The sequence below is a fragment of the Pocillopora damicornis genome, chromosome 13 (genome assembly GCF_964200805.1).
Source record: "Pocillopora damicornis chromosome 13, jaPocDami1.2, whole genome shotgun sequence".
Classification (NCBI taxonomy): domain Eukaryota; kingdom Metazoa; phylum Cnidaria; class Anthozoa; order Scleractinia; family Pocilloporidae; genus Pocillopora; species Pocillopora damicornis.
This window is the reverse complement of record NC_142682.1, coordinates 19,842,991-19,869,396: the sequence shown is the minus strand read 5'-3', so window position 1 is coordinate 19,869,396 and position 26,406 is coordinate 19,842,991. Positions and strand designations below refer to the sequence as shown.

The following is a 26,406-nucleotide window of genomic DNA, read 5'->3' as shown; positions in this document are numbered from 1 at the left end:
TTTACAAAGTGAACGCTCAAACAAAGAGTCAACGCTCGCAACATCAGCTTTAGAAAATCTTTGCTGTGGCCAATTTTCTTTACAGTTGATAACATCAAATTATCTTGAACGAGAAAAAGAACGAGATGTAAAGTGGTACACAGCTCTTATTATATACATCAGAAAATAGAAATGATGAAACATTTATGCAAATGTAATACCTGTAATTTCCGTTTTTGTGTAAACGGTAACATAATCAATAGAAAGTTACGATAAACGAAATATGATTAGTTTTTCTTTTCGTGACCAATTTTCACTTTTGATAAGCCTCTAATAAGTTATGCGTAAAATTGTCTTGATCTTTATCAGTGATTTCGGGTTTTTTTGTTTTGTTTTGTTTTTTTTGGGGGGGGGGGCGGGCTTTAATCATGGTAAATATTATTCACAAACAGGAGCCCATTTAACTGTCTTCTGTCAGAAGAAATGTTAAAACTTTAAACCAGGGGTTAAATACTTTCTACTATTCCAGAGAATTTCTGATTTATCTCGCGAAGTTTAGCCCGCACTATTTAAAGTACTTGTTTTTTCTCGGTCTTAGGTCTAGTCCGAGGGTCCATTTCACAAGTCCATCCTACACATGACTTCTTTCTTTCCCCGAGCGTCCTCGGGGAAGTCTGGTGTTGACCAATTGCATCCCACAATGCTATGCTGCCTCCATCAAGGCGATCTCTTCAAAGTCGTCCTTGAAGGTCTGTTACTGTGTATTAAGAACCTTAAGATATCCAATCCATCTGACCCAAAGTCCTGTAAATTCTTGTCATTAAAATATGAAATATTTTATTTTAATCCTTCGTTTTTTTATTTTGTAAGATGGCTAAGAAAACCGACAAGAAAAAGGGGCGCTCTGCCATCAATGAAGTTGTGACTCGTGAATACACGATAAACGTACACAAGAGAATCCATGGCATGTAAGTTCGGTGTTTTTGGTTTTTTTTTAAAGGGAATGACTTTTACCTGGAAGGTGACAGCAATTTATTGGTTTAGCTCTTTATATTAGAATCCGACGATTGGCGGGGAAACAATCTGAAGAAAGGATAAGTCTTGAATTAGCAGCGAATTGGTTCTTGCAATAACGACATTCTGAGCTATAGCTCGCCGAGGGGTAGACAAAACTTTTTGGAAAAGGGAAATGTTTTATTGAGACTTGTTATTACCGTTTGCTTATTTTTCCTATTGCTGCAGCCTCTATCAGGGTCAGACTTGAGGCTGGGGGAATTAAGGGTAATGTAATAGAGCACGAGCTCGTCTTTCTGTTTCAATGTGGAAAACTTCGTTCTCTACTTGGATTAAATGACAGTAGATTTTGAGCATAAAATCTAGTTGTGACTTTGTCTATTCTGTGTAATATTTCTTCAAAAATGATACATATATATATATATTTTTTGGACGACTCACTCAGAATTCAAAGCCTGCTTTATTGTTTTTGTGATACCCTAGCTATTTAGTTTAAAATACTTCGAATTTTGAGATGAGTTATAGGAATCAAGCATTCAAACAAAGGGACACAGGCTGACCGGTTCAGCTTTTTTACCATTTACCACATTACCTCCAGAAATTTAATTGTATCTCTTTTACTGTCTAGTATTTAACAAGTGTAAATAGTGGCTGAATGGTCTCTGACATCTAACAAACCTAAAAGTCTTTTATGTTACAATTTCATGATGATATATCAATTGTAAGTTCTCTTTTCTTCCACAACAGTGGCTTCAAGAGACGAGCACCAAGGGCCATCAAGGAAATCAAAAAGTTTGCTGAGAAAATGATGGGAACACCTGATATTCGTGTTGACACCAACCTTAACAAACATGTGTGGTCCAAGGGAATCAGGTATGCCATTATCATCCACTAGAGTGGAGTTTCTGTTAACCTATTCAGTTCCAAGAGTGATCAAGAAGTAATTCTCCTTGCAATATTAAACAGATAGGTGATGAGCATAGAGAAAACTATAAACTGAGAGAAATTATTTCAAATTAAGCCACACTCTTAAAACTCTCATGGAATAAAAGAGTTAAGCAGACTTTTAGAAGAATTACTTTTGACATCAAGGGAGTGCAAAGGTAAAGATTTGAAGATGAACTGTTTCGGGTACATTTTTGGTGTTTTTTTGCAGTCAATTTTATCATCAATGAATTAAGGGGTAAGTTTCTAAAGAAACTGTGGTGCTGCGTTGGTGGGAGAGTGTAGCAGGTAATTTAGTGTTAACAACTGAGTTGAAAACATAAATTAACCATCGTAAAGGGTAAAAAAGCTGATGTTTCAAGCGTTAGCCCTTCGTCTATTGCTCTGATGAAGGGCCAACACTCGAAACATCAGCTTTTTTACCCTTTACGATGGCTAATTTATGTTTTCAACTTAGTTTTTAACACTAAATTACCCAATTTTATCATCATCTAGTCACATTCTGAACTAATGACAATTGTAACCATTTAAATTTTGTAGAGTAATTAATGAAGTTAGCTACCTGCTACTCCCTTTTATCTTGTGGCTCAGTTTTAACGTGGTTTGAATTTTACTTTCATTTGGTTTGAGTTATTTTCATGCTCAACAATATCTACCAGTAGGGAAAATTAAGATTTGAACTATGGATACAAGTGAACTGTAGTATGATGCACTGCCTGTAGATCTGAGGGTAAAAACACTGTTATTGGTTGTCACCCATGAATTTTCAGAACACAGTCATAAAATTGTTTACTAGCATGGTACACATTTTTATATCTTTACACATAAGGAAAAAAAAACTAACATCCCAGAAGTGATGCAGTGAAAAGTTTTGTAGTCTTTCAGTTAATGGCAAAACAAACATTTAAAGGGGTCTCTTACTTTCATATTGTAATCTAACAACAGAATTTTGTCTCAAATAGAAATGTGCCATTCAGGGTCAGGATTCGTTTAGCACGTAAAAGGAACGAAGATGAAGACTCTGTTCACAAGCTGTACACTCTTGTCACTCATGTCCCTGTGGCTTCATTCAAGGGTCAGTGTTGTGTTGTTGAAACAGAAGAACTCCCTTAAAAATTTATAGCTATGTTTATCATACTCTGTATGAGATGAATCTAGGAAAATCTTAAAAAGTATGCAGAATGGTTTCTCTTGTAATCATTTTTACAGCTCTAAAGCTGTTGTGGAAAATATGTATCTGAAGGGTCTAAAAAAGTGTCCCTGCTACTTTGAGAAATTATATTTAAACATGTCTAGGTGGCCATTACTTTTGAGTTGCTAAACTTGTGTGAGCAATTATCAGGAATAAAAGTTGGTCCAAAAGTTTTTATTACCCTTCCATAGCTGTCATTAGTTACTATTTCTCGTTAGCCTGACTCTGAAGCTATTCTGAATCAATTGGATTCTGAAATAATATTTAAATAAGAAAGGGGACTGTGGTCTTTAGTAATAATTAAATGTCTGGTATTTAGACATTTTTGATTGCGAGTTGACAATTTTTTTCTTTTTATGTTTCATAGGTCTGCAAACACAGAAGGTGGAAAGTGAGGATTAAGCCTATGTACAGAAATAAACTTGTCAATTTAATAAAGATCTCACAACTTTAATCATTTCTTACTGATTTTGTCCACTCTACACTTCAGCAGAAAGACCATTGACATTTCTGAATTGCTATTGGTATTGAAAACATGTTTGCCTCTTCTTGCTAGTGTGATGGTATCATCCTCCTGAAATCATCATGCAAATTGGTACTTAATTTTAAAAAAATCAAGGTAGATTTTAGCTGGGATTTTATTTTGAATTTTTCACTGTAAACCAATCAAATTTAAGTAGAGTTGTAGTCATTCCTTTTGAGAGAACTGGATTAAGGGAGAAAGTGACATCCTCTTTAAGAGAACTACAACCAACTCTAAGAAGCACTAATTTAATCCATTATACACAATCAGTTCAATTCACAAAACTCACCAAGTACTGAAGAACATGATGTCCGTTTCCTTCTGAACATGAAGTAATGACGGTGGATAGTAAAAGTGAGGAATGAAAAAAGATCACAAGTGAACAATGATACTTTTTCATCAAAGCTACCTTCTTATCATTCCCAGAGGATTTTGAATTACACCTTGGGAAAGAGAGCTGCTTGTGACCAGATGGCCATCTGTTCTTGCCACATCTTAAACTTGTGCCACATAACAGCTAAAACAAGCCAACACAAAACTGCATTTGACCCACCATTAAGAAAGCGGCAATTTCATATGAATAGCCCTTCAACCAGCTGGCACACACTCAAGTTCAGTACAACTTTAATTCATCAACAGCAACTCTACATATATTTCATAACTTCTTTTCTATTATTCAGAGCACTGATTAACACAACTTCTACTTTACCCTCACTTTTGAGTTAGATGGGAGAAGATGATGATTCCATACTGAGATACTTCAGGCGATACAATTTTTTTTTCTTCCCTACCAGTGGGAAATGAAATATTTCATTCTATACTTTGTGGAATTTAGCACACAGCTCTTATTTTGTAGGAAAACCATGTGCTAAAAGATTTCAAAAAATGAAACAAAAGGACATGCCTTAGCTTTTAATTGTTCAGTGTATAAAGAAACATGCAGTTACTTTCATTTTTCCTGCCAACACAGAATTTTTTCGTTACTAAATTGTACTTGTGATGACTTCTGCTGAATTTGTGGTAACATTAGTAATCACTACCTAGGAGAGGTTATCTCAGGGCTATACTAGTCTCACACAAAACATACAAAAAATTTAATTTAGTTGGGTTTAAAAAAAATCTACCCATAAGCAAAAGATTGCAAACAAAGCCACCAGGAAACTGAGAGTGTTTCCTCTGTAAACAATAATGACTGAAGCCTCTTAACTTTTGTTTCTGACTCAAAAAAAAAACAAAAAAAAATTAAAGAACAATTTTTATCTGTTCTGACTGACCATGCAGTAATTATTTCTCTTTTAAATAATATTGCCATTGATAAAAATTCACATGATTTCATACATGTATGTAAAATAGTATTATGATAATGTTTGTTTCATTAATGAATGTCAAGGCTACAACTTTCAGAGTTAAGGAATAAAGCTTGGTGTAAAAAAACCAAACTTATTCTCACTCTGCCCTTATTCACAAGACAAAAATAATCATAGATATCCCTGAGGGATAAAATAGTATTTTTTCCAGTTCAAAACAAAACAAAAAAAAAATCACAGTATTCATTAAGACTATGTGGTACTCATTGATATTCCCGAGTAAAGGGAGGTACTGGGCATGACACAATGCTTTCACATTGTCTCCCTCCATCTACTAGTAAGAGAGCCAAGGAGCTGTCAAGGGAAGCTAACAAAATGCTGAAGGGTGGGTGGGGGAGGGGGGTGTGTAATGGTAGTGGCCCACAATCAACTAACATCTTATCCAATAGGAATAACAATACTCAGTAGATTGATGCAACAGAAATGGAGATTGGCTCTGGCAGAGAGAGCCACTCTGTCTCTGCTCTGAATTTCACCAAACAGTAGGACAAAAGTTTAAACAGACATTTTCTGATAATGGACAGTGCATGTGTTTTGAAGTCATATTTGAATAAAACATTCAGTTGCAGGATAGGCTAAGATATGCATTCCCTTAGCTTCCCTTACAAATCTGCCCTAAACTGGATTAAAAGTGAAATTAATGTACAAATGTTACAATAATAACAACAATTAATAATGGTAATAGGACTGAGTGGAGTCCAATTTGGTCTGTACTCATGCGAGTGATTAACAAAATCGGACGACCGAAAAGCAGGAGTCCGATTTGTTTATCACGAGTATGATTACAGACAGTATTCAACGACAAGAAGTCCTGTTACCAATTAATCATATAACCATTTCAATTTCTGAAAAAACAAATACACCTAGAACAAATATCCTCCATTTTGGAAATTGCCTTTTTTCCCTTTGGATAAGTGGTTGTTGCTATGGTTATTATGATCAATTCTGTGATTGGTGGATTTAGCTGAGTGGACCTTGTATGATTGGCTGCTTCAACTGTCTGATTACAGGTGTCTAATTACAACCAACCGTCAGATTATACTGTTGGATTATACTGTCGGATTACAACTGCACAGAATGATTACTGAAAAATGAAGCAGCTGATGCACCAATCACATTTGAGGAAATTGTAATGGTTATGATCATGCCAATAATATCAATATCATTATCATTGCTTCAAAAAGCATTGCACTTGAACTTGATCTAACAACAATAACTACAATATCTCTCATATCTATACACTCAGACATGCACTTCCAGTTTTAACCCTTCAACCCCCCAAGAGTTATTGCAAACGAATCTGTCTGAAAAACATTCCTTCACTTTCAAGCAGAAATGTAATTAGAAGGAAGACAAATATCCACAGTGGGATACTGCTAAGTTCTCCAAGCATACTTTAAAAGAAATGTATGCAGACAGTATGGAAAATCTATATTTAGTTCTTGGGAGTAAAAGGGTTCAAGGACAGTGTCACAGCTTTACAGCTGATCACGTTCACAGTATATTGCACACACTGGTACATGAAGGCTCTATTGTTCATTCTTGTATATGGTAGGTATATCTGTTTATTTAGTCAAATTATTCTTGATTTACTCTTCAATAAAAAATGCTGTTAATGCAAATATCAAAAAGACAACTCCACCAATAATTGTAACTGGAAGATAAAAAAATCAAAATTGCATGTCAATATTTTCTTAACACTAACTGTAACATAACTATCTGCTTTTCAGGTCTTTGCACTACAAGACAGTTTGCTTTTTTCAACAAAGAGATAAAAAGGAACGATTTTATTTTACCACAGCAGTGGTGTCTAAGCAAAAAAAAATATGGTTCTAGCCATGAAAAAAATTGAAACTAGAAATGACTTAGTAAACAATGAGAGAAGGATGTCCTAGTTCTTCCAAAATATCATCACCTGCTCCATAGGTCTTGCACTCTTAATTTGTTCTCCACAAATTTAAGCAACAATGTTGATTTTACTTTCAATTCCTTTACTATCTCAGCTCACACAAAAGCACTGTCTCACTGTCTAGTGCCACTTACCACCCTCCAGCCCTACAGCAGAGCTGTCAATCTGTGACACTTGATAGAGGTATTTCCTCCTTCACTACATATTTTCTTAAGTATGAGAATAAGATATGTTTAAAATAGGCACCTGTTCTGACAGATATTCTTTGAGCAATTAGTCTTCCCCCAATCACAGCCAGGCCAGTGCACAGGGCATGTCCTAATGTTCCACCTATCGTCACACCAACTACATTCTGAGGATGAGATATTGTGCAGAAATTCAGTTTAAGTCATCTAAGAAAAGATCACATAAGTAAAGATACATCCTTTTCTCCCATTCATAAGTCCTCTCAATGAAAGGAATTAACTTTTGACCCCTAAGAGCTATTAGAATTTAATTTCTCCTTACATTTTCACCCTTGAATTACACATAAAGGTGACCACAATATAGGTAATGATCACAAACTCAAGAAGCTTTTGATTGTCAAACTAATTTCTCTTATCAGCATGAAATGTATAAACATTGATGTTAGGGTGTAAAGGGTGAATCCATTTATACCTCTCTAGATGCCAGGAGTATAGTAGCCAGTTGTGACCTGTCACCCCACTCAGCAAGGAATGTTAGAGTAAATGCTTGTAGTAATATGGGTGAGCAAAGACCAAAGAACTTTGCAGGCTTCTTTCCTCCTCTTATTATACCAGTTTCTACATCTTGAGTGATGGTGGATGAGTCATCCTTCTCCATCTAAATAAAAATAGACCATAATTTTACTAAAGAACAAGGATAAAATCACTTTTTGTATGCATCATTACATAATGAAATCAGAAACCAAAAAGATGGCCAAAATGAAAAATGAAATTGCTAAAAACTGAAAAAAAGGCAATCACAATTATCTAAATTAAGGTGAAATGTTGAAGTATAAGGACTAGATTTGTAAGCAAGTGAAGAAGACCCAAAAGCCCCGTGTCTTAATTCATAATAATTTAAAACCAACTATTGAAAAAGGAAAACTTGGACACCAAAACAAAACAAGCAAAAATTGTAGACATAAAAATTCCAAAACCCATCTCAAATAAGATCTAAACTGGAAAAAATAAAAACACAAATTCCTCCATATTTGCTCCAAAAAAGGGCTACCACTTGAAATGTCTGCTTTGAAACTCTTTGCAGTGGCCGATTTATGGTATCAACTCAGTTGATAATGCCAAATTACCCTGTACTACAAGATGATTTGGTTTTATCATCTAAGTTGTGAATTGGTCACTGTAAAGAGTTTCTCAAGCTGACTTCCTGAGCATAAACCCTTTGTCATAGTGGAGGTTGGTCAAGCAACACAATTCCTCCATGTGTACGCATGTTATGTGCTGAGCCCTAACAACTATGGTACAAGGAGATTATAGAAAATGGAGTGTTAAGTAATTTTTTTTTTTTTCTGACCAGACCTCAGCTTCCTTCTTTTTAAGTTCTGCTTGTACTTCTTCTAACTCTTCCTGTCCTTCGTTAGGGTCCATATCATAACCTTCTTTTAACATTTTAAGACCGAAAAATACAAACAGTGCTGTTGATATGTACAGTGTGTATTTCCTTGGAATGACAGTTGTTGCATATCCCAGTACCGCTGAGAGAACTGTCATCAAACCAAGGGCAAGCATAGCTCCCGTGAATATAACAAGCCTTGGATGTCTCATTGACATAATGGCAGCAATGAAAAATGTCTTGTCGCCAAGTTCTGAAACAATGATCACAGATAGAGCAGCCACAAAGGCATGAATGAATTCAATACTAGAAACACCCCAGGAACCACCAGAAGCAGATGATTGCTTTGCCAAGGAGCCTTGGAAAATACCATTCTGGAGAAGAAAAGTAGCTCACTGTTACTAGATGATAATGAATTAATCAGCAACACTAACTGAGTCTGAGGTGGATAATTTTGTTTCAGCATAATCATTCAGGTAATCAGGAGAGCAAATGTATCTTCTTTTACTTTCTTTCTATGAAATACCAATAAGTTGTGCAGTGATACTATTATTTGATACAGTGTAATCAAGGTCACATTTCTTCAATATTTATAGCACATGCTGTAATGGATTCAAAATTTTAAAGGACATAATTTTTTGCTTAAATCCATTTCAAATCAATGCAAATGAAGAAAAACTGGATGACAGAGAAATAATAAAAGGTTGTTGTTATATCTCTTTGGTAATTTATCTCTTCTCTTCAGTCTGCTCTATCATTGGCCATAACCCTCCACATGTTCTGTTGAATCAATCTGCCCACCACTCAGGGTTGATAGGGTTTTTATCATGCATTCCAACTTTCTTCTTATGGACATCAACAGGTGGAAAATGGGAAACTGCTTTAGTGATGCTATTGAGAAGGTATCAAGAACGTGGGCTTTCTTTCCATGTTTACATTTAAATAATTGCCAAATTAGTCAATCATGTGACACAAGGAAAACTTAACATCACCCTCCCTAAGTGTTATTGAATTAAATTATAGTTAATTAGAAATTTGTGGCATTTTTGATAAACTAATACATTCAAAACTATGACGAATTGCAATCACGAGTTCAGTTGACCACAAGCTAGATCAATCGCACAGTAGATACTATGTCAACACGCATCACTAGTGTTTCTAAAATAGCCAAGAGGCCATTTTCTTCAGCAAAAAGCCACTTGCGTTCACACTTAAAATACTTTCTTACCACTTCTTCCTCAACAGGCTGCACAAAGGATACAGAATCGGTACCTTTCGGCTTCTCTTTAGGATCATTTGCCTGGACCTCTGATGAAGCCATCAAGACGCGACCGGCAAGACCTTCAAGTTCGTCGGGAACTGCAGCACACGCTACGGTTGCACGACACATTAAAACAATTCCGATGATTAGGAACAAACTTAGACGCCCTTTACAATAAGTCCCCATGTTGAATTAGTCACCAGAATAACACTTTAAACCATTTGCTTTCGTTAACCCGTGTTTATAAAATATGAATTTTTGAGAACTTTCTTCTGTGTTCAGTGCGCTTATTAGAATCAGCGGTTATGCTATGTAACTTATGCGCAAATGTAAGGATTGAGAAAGGGAGGGTGGGGTGGTTGAGTTAACGTGCTCATACCAAATTTTTTCAACCATATATGATCATAACTGCGCTTGCGCGAGCTTTATTGATAGAAAACGACAGGAAACCGACTTACAGACTTAAAATGCTTTATTTTGGTTACATTTATCGAGCTGTTCGATTTGCTACTTCATTACGGAAAATAAACTCGCTACAAGCTATACTATATACTCTTCATCATCGCAGCAATAGTTTTCTATGAATATTTGTCTTTACAGGCCAAGCGAATAATGTGCCCTAGAAACAGACTCCGTCATCTTGTAGCAGCCGCTCATTCCCACACTTCCTCCCGTTACAATGATAACATCTTCACGGAAGTGCGTCATTCCGGCGATATTGCTAAGTAGCGCTAAGGATCCTGATCAGGAAACAGGTGATCCAATTTATAACGGTTGATATTCGCAATTCTTTGCCAGCGTCCTCTTTTCCTTTTCTTTCTCTTTATTTCAACCAAAAATAACAGAAACTAAAGCGTACTGTACAACTATAACCAAGCTGGTAAACTAGCCTTTCTTGTCAGATTTCTACTCATGGGCGAATAGAATAAAGTGACTCTCGACAAAAATTTGCGCACGTCCTCGGCTTCTGCCACATCAACAGGCATTTGTTTATTGCCGTCCAACGCGCGCACATCAGCCTCGCAACGTAACAAATACTTGACGATTTCAAGGTACCCTTCGCTGGCTGCGTAGTGTAAAGGAGTCCATCCTTGTCCATCTTTCTTGTTCACATTCGCTCCAAGTTCTATCAAAGCTTTTACACTCCTGAAATTACCATCAAGAACACACTGTGTAAGCGCAGTCATCCCAGATGCAGTAATGGCGTCCAATTCGACTACTTTTCCAGCTCGACGTAGGAAATCAATAACCTTCTTTCCTTCTGTAAACTCCGAATCTAATGATTCCTTACTGCAAGCGATTTGGAACATTAAATCGAAAGGTTGTGGACACGATCTAACCCTGTGAACTGCTACTTTACCTTTCGGTTTTTGAGCTGTTGAGGTTGTGTCCATGCCTGTTCTGATGTTTTTTTGTATTGACAGGAGGCGTACTCGCTTGACTTACTTTAAACTGCGCTTTCGGTGCCGTTAATCTTCAAGTTAAATGGGTAAACTCGTTTGGGCAATGAAATTAAAGATAAATAGACGTAGTGACCTCTTTATCACTAAGAGTCAAATCCGCATCACGCAATTGAAATCATCCATAATTAATTTAAAACATTCCGCATTTGTTACCACTTATCCTGTATCGGCACAAGTGCGCTGTCAGTGGTTACTGTTGCATTACAAAAATCCTTGACGCTTCATATGTTAAACAGCTGAACAGTTTCGCTCTGAGACATTTGGGTTCAGTAAGAAAACAACTAAAGTTAATGTAGTGTTTATGTTTGTTTATCATAATTGAACGCTATGCCGCTAAAGTAGTCTAAAATGTAAACTTGGCTCTGAGAGTAATTGTTTAAGTTGATCATGAGCTGATCTGAAAACATAAGATAAGGATGGACGATCATTTTCCAAAAAACAAAACTTCCCTTTCAGCTCACGGGAAAGAGGAACTGTCTGCTCGCAAAACATTTTTTTTTTCTATTGATTTTTGATCTTTTTTTAACTTTCATTGCTATATCAGCAAGCTGGTGTAAATATTTAAATCTATGCGAGACAAAACAGTAAAATTGAATACAAGATGAGAACAGAATATGGCCGAGAAAGTACTTTTAAACTAGCGCTGGAAATCTCAGTCACGTTTTTATTACTTAAGTTTGTACTTATACACGTCGAAAAAAAACTGCCTACAAGCATGTACCAGACTAAACAGCTTATCAGACTCCAAAGCTAATCCTATATTTTACTTTCACTGATATCAGGCTTCTTTTATGTCAATTGTTACAGTATCTGCGCACATATAGAAGTAAGTCTTGTTTAAACACAGACGATGTTTTGATAGACATTCATTAGTGCATTGTCATAAAATATTTATGTTGCAAAAAAAAAAGAGCAAACCGCCGGCAACTAAATTCAGAAATTTAGTGAGTGCCTTCAAGCGTCTGAACTGTTCAGAGTAAATTCTTTTAACTGTTAATATTTTTGTGCGGGATAGATTGAATACCAGTATTAGCGGACTAAAAGAGAGCGGTGATCAATTTTGCACTCACTGTGCACCTATTAATTGGGGGCACGAAATTTTTCGGCTGTTGCAATAGCGCAGCCGACTGACCGAATCAATCGAGCAATGCATTCACGTCCCTCGTGGCTTCCCTGTAGCAACGGAAGTTTTAAAAAATTCCGCTAAATATAATCTAACCCCCAGGCAAACCGATCTCAAATCAAAGATTGTCGTTCTAAATGGCTCGTGGATTCCGTGCAAGGCAGCGTCACATTCAAATAGGAAGTATAAAATGATACATGGTCAAATACAAGAAGCATAGCTTTATCGAAAACTTCCAAGTATTGATAAATAATTTTTTACCACTTTCGTTGGCCAGTATCAGAAGTAACGCGTATTGAATTAGATACAAATGAATAAAGGGGTAAGTTTCTAAAGAAACTGTGGTGCTGCGTCGGTGGGAGAGTATAGCAGGTAATTTAGTGTTAACAACTGGGTTGAAAACGTAAATTAGCCACCGTAAAGGGTAAAAAAGCTGACGTTTCGAGCGTTAGCCCTTCGTCAGAGCGATTGGTCTGATCGCTCTGAAGAAGGGCTAACGCTCGAAACGTCAGCTTTTTTACCCTTTACGGTGGCTAATTTACGTTTTCAACCCAGTTGTTAACACTAAATTACTTGAATTAGATACCGCTGCTTTGATAAGTCTTTGTTAACTCGTAGTTAAAAATATTATAAATGGAAGTATCAAATATTGAAATAATGGGCTACTTATTTAGTACAGTATAAGTTTGACTAGGAAAACAGTTTCACTTTCTTACCACGATAAACTTATTTTAAAGTTCCTGTCATTATCGGAAAGGTTATCGTCATTAGGAATCGTTCAAACCTTCTTTGTTATTCGACCGGTCTTCCCTTTTGGTTAGGATAGGATATCTAATCGCTATTTATAACTAGTACACTGGATCACGTGGTGTGGGATTGAAAGCATACCCGTGAAAATTTAGCGATTTTTTCTCGAAACTGCAGTTTTAAAAAATTACAGGCTAGCATAGAATTCTATAACTTCGTCCGAACTGCCACTGGAGGATCAGACCAATATGATGTTTAGGCATACGGCCAGATAAGCGAATTCACTATAAATGCACGACAGAGGAGAGAACAATACTTGAAAACATCTAAGCTAAGAAATGTAGGGAAACAAAGAATTTGCAAATTTTGTAGACCAGCGAAAGAAAAAAATTAAAGGGAGAAGGAATAGTTTACTGTTTTTAACTCCTGTTGTTTTATCGTATAATGGTTACACTGTTTTGATGGAGACTATTCAATACCTTTGTAAAATCTGGCCTCGTTTTCAGCTAATTCATCCTCGTTTCCAGAAGGACCAGGCTAGGATGGACCCTGGGAACGAGATTTGCTGTCCCTCCAAATATGGTGACGTCATTTGGATATGCTTGAGTGACTCCTGGCAAAATGATGTCTGCCTATGGCGGGAATAGTATAGCAAGATGAAAATATAGCTGTTTTTTCCAGGGAAAATGCCTTGGAATTATGTTCAATGTGATTTCAAAACCAATATTGATGTTTAGGTGACACACGTGCAAGATTTGGTATGGATTCGACAGCGAAAAAAGACAGAAAGAGCGCCGACATTGTCGACGGTAAGACCTCGCCTCCATTTGTCGTTTCGACCATTTGTTTTGTAATTTATGCAAGGATGTGGGATCTTTTAGGCTGCCATAAAAGGCGGGATATTGAACGACTTGTTCTTCTCTCTTAGCTGGCTTATAACTGCAGAGATCTAACCTTACATTCGGCAGATTTTTGCCACATTTAGAATTAATCTTATACTAGTACTAGCACACAATTACTCCCCTCTGTTAGCAAGCTTTGGCGCCCTTGAATTCGTGACTAAACCGCTTCCTTGGGAAAATATATTCACCTACCGATATGTCTGTTTCGTTTTTCGTCATTACAAATTAAGTCAAAGGACATCATTTTGAAGAATTCTAAACGTGATGGTTATGAAAATACGCAGTACAAAACGTCGATCGGTGCAATTATACGGTGGGTTGAGCACACCGCACGGTTTTGCATGTTTTGGTATTGTTTGTTATCGGGTTTCAAACCATGTGATTTAACTCGGAAGCGAATGTATTATTTATGAGATTTAGTTTTTGCCCAAAACATTTCCTTTTAGCACAGTAGTGCTTCTAAGAAAACCTGGTGGGTTTATTTTGTGGGAAGATAAACTCAATTTTCTTCTTTTGGTAATGTACATTTGTGACAAAGCTTCACATCTTATTCCGTGTATCGAATTATGTACTTGCGTAATTTTCCGGAGCCAGTAAAATATACGAATTATAACTGATAATGCGGCAATATTTTCAATTGGATGAGTATGTATAGGTTGCATTTAGCCGGTATAACACTCCGTAATGAATTTTTCTATTTTAATACGACTGCAGCCATACTAATCCTGGGGCCTGTTGGTTAAATTAGCATAAAATATTCCAATTTTAACTTCAGTTTCGCTTATTGCGTTGCAGACTGAAATTTTTTTCCCAGCGGTGTTAAAAGGTTTTTGAAGTAAATACTTCTGGAAATTGTGATATTTTCAAATTGATTTGTGTTTGGGGATCATGAAGTTTACCTTTACCAGCTGTGTGATTTGATCAGCAGTGATGATATTGTGCCAAAACATATGCCTGTCTCTGTAAGGTGACCTCATGTAGTTTGGAGGGGGTTCGATACTGTGATCCTGAAACTGCTCTTATCAAGCGATTTCTTCTAACTCATGTGATAGTATCACGAAGAAATGTCACAGCCAATTAGTTTGAGGGGCTGGATTTGAAATATTGATGTATCTCAGGTCCAAATCCTCTATCTGTTCTTTTTCTTGTTTGTGAAAACAAATTCTTCACAGCATAATTTTTAAAAATATGCATGTTATTTTCTCTATTTGTTGTGAATATTTAGCACAGAATTGTTATACGCATCAAGACCAAAACAGAAGCATTTTTGCTTTGTTATGTTTCCTCCATTTTCTAACAGGCACCAGGCACAATAAACTTATTTATAGTATTGTTAAGTAATTTGAGCAATGTTTCAAAGTTTGTGTCTTTTTTGCTCCTAGACATTGATGTGGATATTGAAAAGAACAAAGCAAGCAAGAAAGCCAAGCAAGGAGAAATAAAGGGGTAATTTTTCACAGACAAAAAAACTTGAAACCTCTTTTGGTTTGTTGCATTGTGTTTGAGTAGCCAGTCATCAAGAGAGAAGACCTTAGATGAAAATTTAGTTCAATTATTGGTGCAGTCATCAAACAAAATCAATTTATCATAACTCTTTCCTTTTTATACAGTTTGCTGAGTTCAGTGATTGCTGATGAGATTAAAGGTGAGTTGTACTTGTATGACTAAAACTCACTTCAAAGAGGTAATGTTCCTCAACATGTACCTTAGAGAGCTTGGCCTAAAGTTTTTAAGTTGGTTGAGTACATGAAGAATCAAACCTCTGTTATGTAGTCACCCTCTGGAAAGAACCAGAGATTTGAAATGAATGACTGTTTATTTCTGTCTGTTTGTTATTCTACCCCCATTAAACAATTTGTATTTTAACAGCTGTGTTAGTATGATTTCTTATATGTACTTTTAAACGTACCAATAGGATCCTCTCGTCCTCCTTCTCCTGCCAGCTTTTCACTGGAGGGTCGCAAACCTGCAGAGGTAAGAGGTTAAATGTGTAGTTTTACCTAACTCTGCAAGCACATGTCATTTCCCTGCAAAGTGAGAGTCTACCTTGTCGTTATGATTTGTCAAATTTTAAAGGGAAATTTACTTGGGTGTGACCACACCAAACTGTACTAAATGGTTTAAAAGTGGAGCATGTTCCTTTGAAGACTTATCTTTTTGTAATTTTGCAATGTACTGTTACAGATTTTTCGCACTGATCTGATAAGTGCAATGAAACTGCCAGATCATCAGAATTTAAGTCCAGAGAACTATGTAACCATATCAGATCAATGGAGACAAGAATGGGAGAGGGGTGTACAGGTAATCAAATTATTCAAAATATTTGCTATCTACATGTTGTCGATGTTTTATTTGTATAACCTGGTAGAATGAACTTTTGTATTCTTTTACTTGTGTGTAAAAGATTGTCTCCTATTTCTTTAACTTACTTATTTCTTTGTTTTTGAAAATTGCCAAATGCTTTTTTATTTCTAATCAGGTTCCTGTTTATCCAGAAGGGGTTTTTCAGCCATCATTTAGGTGTGTTTATAATTATTCGTATGGTTTAGTTTGATTGTTGAGATTAATTTGATATCATCCAAGAGATTAAGGAAGTTTGTGTTTCTCTTTTAGGGTAGTTTCTGATTAACCTGTTTTTCTTTAATCCTACAGAATGGTGGAAACTCCTTACAAGAGATCAGGGAACTTCAAGCTGTATGTGATTTTAAATATTTTTAGCTAATTTATTGCTAGAATAAGCAGAGAGAGATAATCACAGTTTAAAGAACCATTTAATTGTTTAAACATGCTGGATACTCTTTCTCTCTCTAAATATTGATAAAAGAAGGATTTATTCAGGTACTAAAGTAATTGATTTTTGTATATATTACACTCAACCTTTCACATCCTAACATCAGTATGTACATTCTCCAAACTGTTTTCTGTGAATTTCTTATATTAAAGACAAGGTGAATATGTGCAACAGTGGGGAGCTTCTTTGGTTGGCAATATTTCCTTTTTCCTTGTGATTTAAATGGTTACTTAAGTGATGTTGCTGTTAGAAGGAACTAGATTCCTGTCACACTTAAGGATTATATGAAAATATTTACTATAATTGAAATTTAACACAGGTGTGTTTTTTCCATTTCTAAAGGCCAGGGAAACTACTTTCAACTCCAAGCAAAACACGAGGTAGACCACCAGGGTCAAGGTGTCCATATGACTTGGGAAGAATGGATGTAGAATGGTTAATAACTTTAAATAGATCTCGGCGGAACAAAGGTTTGATGGAATTAGAGGAGTCAATTATGGAAAAGGCTCTGGCATACATCGAGAACAAGGTAACATCTGGGACTTAAGTCACATCATAAATTGAGAAAATATTAACCAACTGAAATGAAGGGTGAAATGTAGTTTAAACCTTTTTTAACACTCGAAAGTGTCAAACTTGCAACTTCTCCTTACAATATCCATACTTTATCCAGCAAACAGGTAATGAGAATGCTTAATCTTATCTTCTAGAAGTTGTTATCTTCGACCAACGCAAAATTCTCAAAACTAATCTACAAGGAAATGTGTAGCAGCAAGAGGGGAAAATTGACAATCAGATCATGAGAGTTAAAGGGTTAAGATTGTAATTGTTGCTGAAAATTGTGCTGAACTTTATAATATACAGTTATATTACATTTATCAGGCTAGTCAGATAAAATCTAACACTGAATCTTAATTGTAGTGTTATGACAACATGGGACATGCTATAGCCACTCAAGAAGGACTTAGTATTGAGTATGATGAGGATGTCTGCTGTGATATCTGCCAGTCTGTAAGTATCATTCAAGTTTGTACAATATACAACAGATAAAGGTGAAGATGACAGCCAAACTGAAAAGATATTTGTTCAACATGCTTTTCATTTAAATGCTTCATGCATATTAAGTTAGTAAGTGATTATCCTACTCTGACATCTTGAAGGTGAAGTAAAGAGGCCCTTTGCAAAATGCCAAGTTTTTCTTTTAAGTCTCTGGTGTTGTTAGAATCGTTCATTTAAATTCCAGAGGTGATCAAGGATTGACATCTTCATTTCTTAAACAAGTCAACAATTAGGCAATCTTTATAGCTTTAGGGTTTATAGCGGTTAAAAAAAGTAAATTTGAATGAAAGTATATTGCAACAAGAAGGAATAATTTCTATTTTAGTTGTTCAAGGGTTGAGAGTCAAGAATGTTACTAATCAGTGGTATGCTTTTGAAATTACAGCCTGATAGTGAGGAATTAAATGAGATGGTGTTCTGTGATTCTTGTGACATCTGTGTCCATCAGGCGTGTTATGGAATCCAGAACATTCCAGCTGGTAGCTGGCTTTGTTATCCATGCCTTAAGGGTTTCAAGAATTGCCAGTGTATATTCTGCTCTCTCTCTGGTGGTGCTATGAAAAGAACTAAGTAAGCTTATACAGTTCTCAAGTTTATATCTATGTCTCAGAAGCATGATACTATTGACACAAATGTACATTTTTTTTTCTTTCTGCTTGTAGTGGAAAGACAGGCAATGATGTTTCATTATTTAAACATTTTCTTCTCATTTCAATATTTAAAAGAATCCTTTAGCAGATACATTAGGTAAATAGGCATTTATCCATTAGTCAGAGGGTTTGATCTTGATATAACACCAAACTAATTTACAAGTTAATTTATAGCAGGTAGGACATAGAATTACAGATCAGATTTATGGTGTTAAGAGTTTACCTCATTATCTTAACTATCATTTTGCATCAGAAAAAGACCTCTCTCTCTTTGAATAAGAAAGGAAATGAAAGCAATGCAGCAGAGGATAGTGAATTTATTATAGACTAGAGGAAAGTTGAGAATCTTGAGTCTGATGACTACAGGCAGTTTAATTTCTTTTACATTTATTTTGATCACTTGAAAGGAAAAACATGCTATGACTTTGACTTCGTTTACCTTTCTTTCCAGGAATAACAAAGGTTGGGCACATGTTAGTTGTGCCTTATGGATTCCTGAAGTTGGGTTTGGAAATGTTTCCAAAATGGAACCAATCAACAGAATAGAGAACATTCCGGTGAGCTCAGTTCTAATCTATGATTTGTAGTATTTTGTTTCTTCTTTGCATTATTTAAAATAACATTGTTCCATGTATCTAATAATTTCTAGGCCAGCAGATGGAATCTAGTGTGTTCATTGTGCCGTGACAAGGTTGGAGCTTGTATCCAGTGCACAGTAAGTCTGGTTCTCATCATAGCAAACAGTGTAACTTTGTACATGTATGTTTTCAAGTTTCTGTGTAAATGTATGGGCAATGATTGTTAGCTGATCCAATAACAAATTTTCCAAACTAACAACATAAGACAGCAACAAAATTACCACTGCAATCTTGGGAGTGAAAGTAAAGTTATACAGGCCACCCAAAGACAAAAGTTAATCAGCTGTAGCAGCCAAGCCCTACTAGAGCACAGCTACATACAAGTACTGTTTTGTTTCTCAAATTCTATAAGAGATGTAAACTTGTTCAATAGCTAAGCTGTTGGTGTTTTCTTTTCTTTTTGCATTTTTTTGTTAGGTTAAAACTTGTGTGACAGCTTTTCATGTGACATGCGGGTTCAAGCATGGTCTTGAAATGAGGACTGTGTTGGATGACACTGCCACAGATGGTGTCAGACACATTGTGAGTATCCTCTGATTTTGTTTGTCAAGAAATCCAACATGATTGGGAATTTACTGTTTTCATACCTGCTATTTAGTAAAATTATAGTTATCTGATTGTTTGGGATGGCAGCCCACAATTCAAGGGAATTGACAAAATTGATGCCAACCAGATTTCTGCATTTTTGTTGAAAGTTTTCATGTGGTTGATAAAAAAATCTATCCATTGCTTTGCTTTTTCAACCTTTTTTAACCATACTATAATATTAAGGGTGGTAGAATGTTTTGATATTACTTGCCTTTCGTGATATAGGCAATTGTGGGATTCTATGTAACAAGCATTATTTCCACTTAATGACTGAAATCAAATTGTGTTCTGCAGAGTTATTGCACCAAACACAGCCACAAAAGCAAATCACCCAACAAGAAAACTAGGGACGAGGACACAGGAACTCCCTCGACCTCAGAGGATGCAGAGAATTTGAGACAGAAGAGGTAAACCCACTGATTATTTTGTGTGGTTTTATAGAAATGGGGATGAAAAAATGTCCATAGGACAAAAGAGGGTTGTAATAGAAAATTTTGTCGAGAAGAGGATGACTTTTTTTTTTTTTTTTTTTTTTTTTTTTCATTTTGGCATGCACCTTGGGATCACAGTGAATTTAAAACAGAATAACATGGTTACAAAGAATTCTTAGTGTTGTGTGTGATTTGATCACACATTAAAGAGGCCTATGTTTATGTTTTAAGAAGAGTTCCTTGAACTTTGGTTTTCCTACCATGATGGTTGATTCCATAGAGGCAGTATTCAACGAAAAAGATAAACTCATAATAAAAGATATCAGGTAGTGCACTGGTTGAACTGAAAAACCTGTTAAGTCTAGAATAATGTTCACAAATTTTGAATAAAACGAGGAATTTTTATTACTTTTCGTTGTCAACTCCGTTTAGACTAAAGCAGATGGAGGAAGAGTTTTACAAGTTTGTTACCCCTGCCGAGATTGCGAAAGACCTCAACCTTCCCAAAGAATTGGCTACCAAGATACATAAGTACTGGGCGCTCAAGAGAAAGGTATTACTTCTTTCAAAAGTTTATTTTTTTTATTAGGTGTCGTTTAGTGATTATACTCATACAACAAAATTTTGGGGTTTATCAGGCACAAGACGATATTCCTCTTCTGCCACCCACCCTCCAACAACAGGAAAAACTCTCAGGGAAACAGGTGAGAAATAAAGAGATTTACTCAAAATTGTATTAACCCTTCACACGTTAACATCAAGTTAACATCATCATGCAAATTCTTCATGCTGTTCTCCATACATTTCCTAAGTTGCTAACAAAGAGAATTAGTGTAATTTTAGTTATTGATCATTTCCTTTACTCTCGGTACCTTAATGTTTGATTCAGATGCGATATTGTAGGGAGAAATTAGATGCCGGTCACTCTTAGGGTCAAAGGGTTGCTGTGTATCGGAATCTTGTAATAGACTTTTTTTTTTTTTTATGATGTTTAGCCAGCAAGCCGAGAAGCCCCTCATCGGCGCTGAGCACGAGCGTTTTTTGCCCGCGAATAAGTTAAAGACCTGGGCTGGGTTGTTCAAAGCTGGGTTAAGATAACCCAGAGTTAGTGTGAAATCTTATTTTAGATCTGAAAGGTTTCATAGAAAATTCAGTATAATTCTTTTTGTCAACAATTTGATGATTGGATGCTTCATATAGAATGGAGAAAATGATCCCAAAAAGGCTTTCGAACAAAGGAGTAAAGAAACCTAGAATAAAATTTAACCCTGTGTTAGCTCTAATCGGCCTTCGAACAACTGGGCCCTGGAACAGAGCGAGCTCGTGACAAGTCTGCAAGGGATCTGGCACTAATAATCAGTGCCAGACCCACAAAAGTTGAAATCATTGTCATAAATGTCTAATTTGTCCAGCTCGCCTAGTGTCCATTATGTCGATGGAACTTCTAAGTTCTATGTAGAAATGAAGTTCCTTCTTCATTGCTCTTTTTCTCATCAGGGCGCCGTTAATTCCTCCACCAATCTTCAGGCACAGTTAGAGAGGATTCTGAAATTACGGTGCAACCTCGAGAAGGTGAGTAGATTGAATTCATCATCAGCACATGTTGACTTAACTTGAATACTGTAAAATGTTCTCGGTTAAATACCAGCCCCTGCGAATAGCTGTTAGACATCGCCTCGCTTTATGGTTGGTGTGTTTTGGCCTCAGAACTCTCTTACCACTTACCACTTTAAACTTCCTTTTAGAATTCTGACCGCACAGGAAGTTTGACGGTCGGCTGTGCGGGACAACATTCAGTTTACCCTTTGCATACCCTCTTAGGAATATACTGTAGAGCTCTGTTTTCTGGAAACTCCTAAAGACGTATTTGACCTGATATACCAGAGATTTTTTTAGGTGTTAGGAAACAAAGATACACCAGAGAAAAAAATTAAGGAATGCGAGGAAAAGAAAGTCTGGACTGACTACTCAGGGTAGACTGCGACATACTCCTTCCATAATGTCTTCCTGATCTTATCCCTTGCGAAACTCGATAATTTTATTTTGCATCAAAAGTCATTTTAGGCCTTAATCCACGCAACATTTAACGTGTGTCAATTTTGTTCTCTGTGTGTGTGTGTGTGTGTGTGTGTGTGTGTGTGTGTGTGTGTGTGTGTGTGTGTGTGTGTGTGTGTGTGTCAATCTCACACCTTTTCTTTTCCAGTTGCGCAACCTGTGTTACATGGTGACCAAGCGAGAAAAGATGCGGCGCGAGTTGTACCGCGCTCGGGAGGAAGTATTCTGGCAAGAGCATGCGGTGCTGACAGACGACTCCTCTGACCTGGATGACAACGCTGTACAACGGGTGTTAACCATGTGTAAGGATAACTTCAGTGGTGACGGCAGCCTCCCCGCTGCAGTAGAAGGTGGCTGCCCGGCAGAGTCTGCTCTGTCCTTTAGAGTTAGCAGTACGGCGGATTCTTCCAGTACGACCAGCAGCTCGGGAGACTGTTCCAGCACAGAGCATAGGTCCGTGAATGGAGGTGACTCGGGAGGTGAGGCCGCTGATGAAGAAGAAACCGAGGAGAGTGAAACAGAAGAAGATTTGTTCTCGTCACCAGCAAGGAGGACGAGAAGTAACAGTCTTCTTGTCAATCCGTCTTGCTTGTCGATAGATTCTGCAGCTGGCTCCAGTAAAGAACCAGAGAGTATAGCCAGCGGAGTTATCGAAACTCCAACTAGAAAAAGAACTAGAGAAAAGACGCAAACCTCCCCTGAAGCGAGTGCGTCCACGCCAAAGCGTGTTCTTAGGAATACTGTACGAGAATCAGAAGAACCTGCCGTAGAACGCGATAGCGTTGAGTCAGAGACACCACGGAGACGAAAAATTCGACATTTGTCTTTTCCAAATGATGTGACAGACAATATAGAAGCTAGTGATAAAGAGACAATTGAGTCGACCGAGGAAGATGGTGCTGTATCACGGAACTCGCGCGCTAGATTTACTCGAACAGGAAATATATCAGGAAAAACAAAAACAGCTGAGATCAGAAGTGAAGGAGAAATGTCAGAGAAATCGGAAGTGGATGAGGAAAGTCGCAAAGAAAACGATCCGCTTAGACAAGAAAACATGGTTGAATTTGATAGGCCAGTGAGAACAGTGAGGGAAGCGAAACGAAAACGGTCTAAAAGCACAACAGCGATTGACGATGACAGGAGAGGTAAGCAAGCTAGAATAATGGACTTCATGGGGCGAAAATCTCCCAACAGGAAGGATTCGAGTGCTCCAAAATCACCGCGAACACGAGCGAACAGAAGAAAAAGCGATTCTGAAGAAAGCGACCGAGTTGCAACAGACTCTGATGCGGATAATTCCAAACGTGCTCCCTCATCAAGGTCGTTTACTAATGGAAGGAAGACCTCAAGCGCCAACAGTTCATGTCCTCACTGCAAGCTTCAACACGATAAACTTACCAAGTGTAGCTGGCGTTACAAGGAAGGCAGCCACACGGCCGAGTGCGAGGATAACTGGAATAGAAGGGAACTACGGTTAAGAAGCTTCCAGTCGCCCAAATCTCGTGCGCGATGTTCGAGTGTTGTATCACCAAAGCCGCATTGTTGTGGAAGTCTTATGTCAAAGTTTTGTCACGCAACAGTGACATAAAATCGTTATTTCAACTAATTAAGGTCAATATTTGGTTGTGGGTCTTGGAGGAACCTGCGTGTACCATAAATGGTAAAGGTCCGTGAACGGATATCGTGTAACAGGAAGGCCCGATTCAAATGAGCGGTCTTTCGAAAACGCTTTATGAAACCGTCGTCCACGCTCTTCCGCGTTTATGGCGTTCACGCTCATTTTGGCGAGTTAATTAATTTTAGGGGAAGTTGATTGATAAGTTTTCGAAAACATTTCTCACGGAAGGTGTCGTTTTCCAAAGTTTTAATTTTACGCTGTTTCCTTGACCCACACCCAAATAGATAGGGTTTTTTTTTCCTCGTTTAGATCAAGACAATTAATAGAAATACCGGAAGTGATAAGTAAGTGTTATCAGAATTGACTTAGAAGTATTGTAACTTCATTTTTTTTAACTAAAAGCTATAGAAATTGCCAATATTTTTAAAATTTTTCTTGTCAAATACTGTCTGATTGGTGCTGTGGTTTAGAACTTGCGATGTGCCATGTGATCTTAATTAATCACTTAACAAAAAAAATGAGATCTTGGTTTATTATCAAGATGTTGTTCTACAATCTGAAATAGTCCTTTTCGAGAGAACGTTGGAAATCCCAGCTTTTTGGTCATCTCCAGAATTTGCCAAGAGTCTTAACCTATTAAAAGTTTTTTTTTTCCAATTTTTACTTGGAAGTTTCGTCTTGTATCAATCTTTTTTCCCAAGAAGTCAGTTATACCCTGTCTTTTATGAAGCGTTATGCGTGACCCGCGTTACATTCTGGTAGTCAAGATAGGTAGATCACAGGAAACTTTCGTTGCGTTATTATTGGGGTGTTCAAACTTTCGCAACTGGGGTTTGTTCTGTTAGTACGTAATTGTGTGTCAATAAAATTTGCCCTTCGTATTTACTTGGCTCTAACTTGTGGAACTTATTGTTAAATTGTGAAAGAAAAGAGAGAAGTGGATGGGAAAGCCTGCTTTAAAACTGTTCTTGCGTATGTTAGTACACGCATGTTTCTTTCATAAACATGCAGATAAAACGGAGTTAAATTAAATTTACAGATCGGCTAGCTTCAATTTTCAAGACAGAAAAGTTTGGCGCAGGAAATTTCAGGAAATGGAAATTCTACCCCGTGTATGTTTCTAGCAAACCACAGGAATTCCAAACTGTAGCTGTGAGATACGGTCAAATTCTCATTAAAAACACCTTGCCTTACTTCCACAGTACATCGCTCGTTGTCTGGTCGCTTACTATGTTGAAAAGAAGCCATTTTAGCGAGTTCTCCATTTCTGGGTTTACTAATCCTAAGAGAGTTCTTCTCTTAGGAGCACTAGTAAACCTAGAAATGGATAACTGGCTAAAATGGCCTCGTTGCCACAAAGTAAGCGGTCACAAAACAAGCAGTACACTGCGAAAGTAAGGTAAGATATTTTATTGAGAATTTGGCTGCACTCCACGATAAGTTTACTCTTGCAATGTTGCACTATCGAGCTTCCCCGACGAAGAACGCTTGCCACGGTAATTGTCGAGATATTTTAGCTGTATTGTGTGACATTTAGATAAGTGATTAGTGTTAGGTGATCTCTTTTCTTTTGATTTCAATCTAGACAATAGAATCAATCAGCCCATATATCGTCGTTGTCTAGGATTTAGGGTGTGTCGCACGTCAGTGATAAAAAGAATAAATCGGTATGTGATCAAAAAAAAGTGAATAAGAAAAATAAAAACCGTGAAGTTTGCGAAGGACAGCCTGGTGTTTTGGCATTCGCAACACAGGCGGATCGTAGGTTTGACCGACACGAGACATACTCTCCACTGATGGATTGATCATCCTACGCCGACAGTGAAGACCTGTGAGACAAACCAAGAGAATGAATGGTGGTAACGTTTAAAACACAGAAGAACACATTTCAGCTGAAAATATCAATAAGATGAAATGAAATGTCCGTGCACTGCAATTTCTCACTGAAGACCTCGATGTTTTCTTCGTAGGTTTGCCAGGAAACCAGGTAATCAGCGATGAGAGTGTTAATATAAAAACGCTCACTTTAAACGGCCTGGAGAAGCTCAAGTCACCTCTCCATAGTGCACCAGTAATTGGTCGTATTTCAGTTCGCTCTTGAAAGATTTTCAGACTAATGCCCCATTCACACCAAAGCTTAAACATGTTTAAAAGTTGTTTTGTTAAACACAGTTTAATTTTTTTTTTCTTCATAGAAACTATTTAACCGAATATTTTTGACTTGAATGTAGCACATTGGAAATGCAAGTTAGCTAGTACTTGAATCCAATGGAAAATCAAGTTTTTCAGTTCTCTGTTTATAATTTTCATTCAATGAAAACCAGTTTAACAAAACATGTTTTGCTGGTGTGAATGGGGTATAAGACGTGTAAAAAAGTTTTATCGTTATGTGTATTTAATGATTAACGCTTCACATTTCTTCGTTTTTCTCCCCCGATTTTGGTTTCCAGGAAAACCTCTTGTTTCCACCACATGTCAGCGTGTTTTTTAATTACCTAATAATGTTCTTTCTCTTCCTCACTTCATACGTGTGTCTACGCTTGAAATCCAATGCCAATTACAAGGAAAACTGAAAA

The 26,406-nt window shown here is 36.9% G+C and overlaps 4 protein-coding genes across 4 annotated transcripts; 2 read left to right on the top strand and 2 right to left on the bottom strand.

The window, feature by feature from the left end:
- Nucleotides 1–680: 680 nt before the first annotated feature.
- On the top strand, nucleotides 681–3,584 carry LOC113664602 (large ribosomal subunit protein eL31). The gene is made up of 5 exons (XM_027180229.2): nucleotides 681–728; nucleotides 850–947; nucleotides 1,741–1,866; nucleotides 2,901–3,013; nucleotides 3,498–3,584. Exons 2-5 carry the CDS (start codon nucleotides 850–852, stop codon nucleotides 3,530–3,532), a joined length of 372 nt encoding a protein of 123 aa, XP_027036030.1. The 5' UTR covers nucleotides 681–728; the 3' UTR covers nucleotides 3,533–3,584.
- Nucleotides 3,585–4,260: 676 nt separating this feature from the next.
- On the bottom strand, nucleotides 4,261–10,078 carry LOC113687030 (putative divalent cation/proton antiporter TMEM165). Its single transcript, XM_027204731.2, has 5 exons — nucleotides 9,733–10,078; nucleotides 8,471–8,878; nucleotides 7,587–7,772; nucleotides 7,176–7,281; nucleotides 4,261–6,674 (listed from the first exon to the last, which is right to left on the bottom strand). The coding sequence occupies exons 1-5, from the start codon at nucleotides 9,949–9,951 to the stop codon at nucleotides 6,610–6,612; spliced, it is 984 nt and encodes a 327-aa protein (XP_027060532.2). The 5' UTR covers nucleotides 9,952–10,078; the 3' UTR covers nucleotides 4,261–6,609.
- Nucleotides 10,079–10,219: 141 nt separating this feature from the next.
- LOC113687046 (uncharacterized) lies at nucleotides 10,220–14,351 on the bottom strand. Its single transcript, XM_027204751.2, has 2 exons — nucleotides 14,193–14,351; nucleotides 10,220–13,730 (listed from the first exon to the last, which is right to left on the bottom strand). Exon 2 carries the CDS (start codon nucleotides 11,157–11,159, stop codon nucleotides 10,632–10,634), a length of 528 nt encoding a protein of 175 aa, XP_027060552.1. The 5' UTR covers nucleotides 11,160–13,730; nucleotides 14,193–14,351; the 3' UTR covers nucleotides 10,220–10,631.
- On the top strand, nucleotides 13,690–24,715 carry LOC113687018 (uncharacterized). The gene is made up of 18 exons (XM_027204721.2): nucleotides 13,690–13,907; nucleotides 15,383–15,446; nucleotides 15,611–15,645; nucleotides 15,916–15,974; nucleotides 16,185–16,301; nucleotides 16,480–16,520; nucleotides 16,653–16,694; nucleotides 17,134–17,320; nucleotides 17,713–17,802; nucleotides 18,236–18,420; nucleotides 18,952–19,057; nucleotides 19,150–19,215; nucleotides 19,556–19,660; nucleotides 20,021–20,133; nucleotides 20,590–20,710; nucleotides 20,796–20,861; nucleotides 21,655–21,729; nucleotides 22,361–24,715. The coding sequence occupies exons 1-18, from the start codon at nucleotides 13,859–13,861 to the stop codon at nucleotides 23,798–23,800; spliced, it is 2,961 nt and encodes a 986-aa protein (XP_027060522.2). The 5' UTR covers nucleotides 13,690–13,858; the 3' UTR covers nucleotides 23,801–24,715.
- Nucleotides 24,716–26,406: the final 1,691 nt, after the last annotated feature.

Bases quoted from the DNA above. Each gene is read 5' to 3' on its own strand.
- LOC113664602 (XM_027180229.2), top strand. From the start codon at position 850: ATGGCTAAGAAAACCGACAAGAAAAAGGGGCGCTCTGCCATCAATGAA. The intron at 1,867-2,900 runs GTATGCCATTAT...TGTCTCAAATAG, and splicing joins GTGTGGTCCAAGGGAATCAG to AAATGTGCCATTCAGGGTCA. The intron at 3,014-3,497 runs GTCAGTGTTGTG...TATGTTTCATAG, and splicing joins CCCTGTGGCTTCATTCAAGG to GTCTGCAAACACAGAAGGTG.
- LOC113687030 (XM_027204731.2), bottom strand. From the start codon at position 9,951: ATGGGGACTTATTGTAAAGGGCGTCTAAGTTTGTTCCTAATCATCGGA. The intron at 8,879-9,732 runs GTAAGAAAGTAT...TTTCTTCTCCAG, and splicing joins AGCCTGTTGAGGAAGAAGTG to AATGGTATTTTCCAAGGCTC. The intron at 7,773-8,470 runs GTCTGGTCAGAA...ATTTTTATTTAG, and splicing joins TTAAAAAGAAGGAAGCTGAG to ATGGAGAAGGATGACTCATC.
- LOC113687046 (XM_027204751.2), bottom strand. From the start codon at position 11,159: ATGGACACAACCTCAACAGCTCAAAAACCGAAAGGTAAAGTAGCAGTT.
- LOC113687018 (XM_027204721.2), top strand. From the start codon at position 13,859: ATGGATTCGACAGCGAAAAAAGACAGAAAGAGCGCCGACATTGTCGAC. The intron at 13,908-15,382 runs GTAAGACCTCGC...TTTTGCTCCTAG, and splicing joins GAGCGCCGACATTGTCGACG to ACATTGATGTGGATATTGAA. The intron at 15,646-15,915 runs GTGAGTTGTACT...ACGTACCAATAG, and splicing joins GATTGCTGATGAGATTAAAG to GATCCTCTCGTCCTCCTTCT.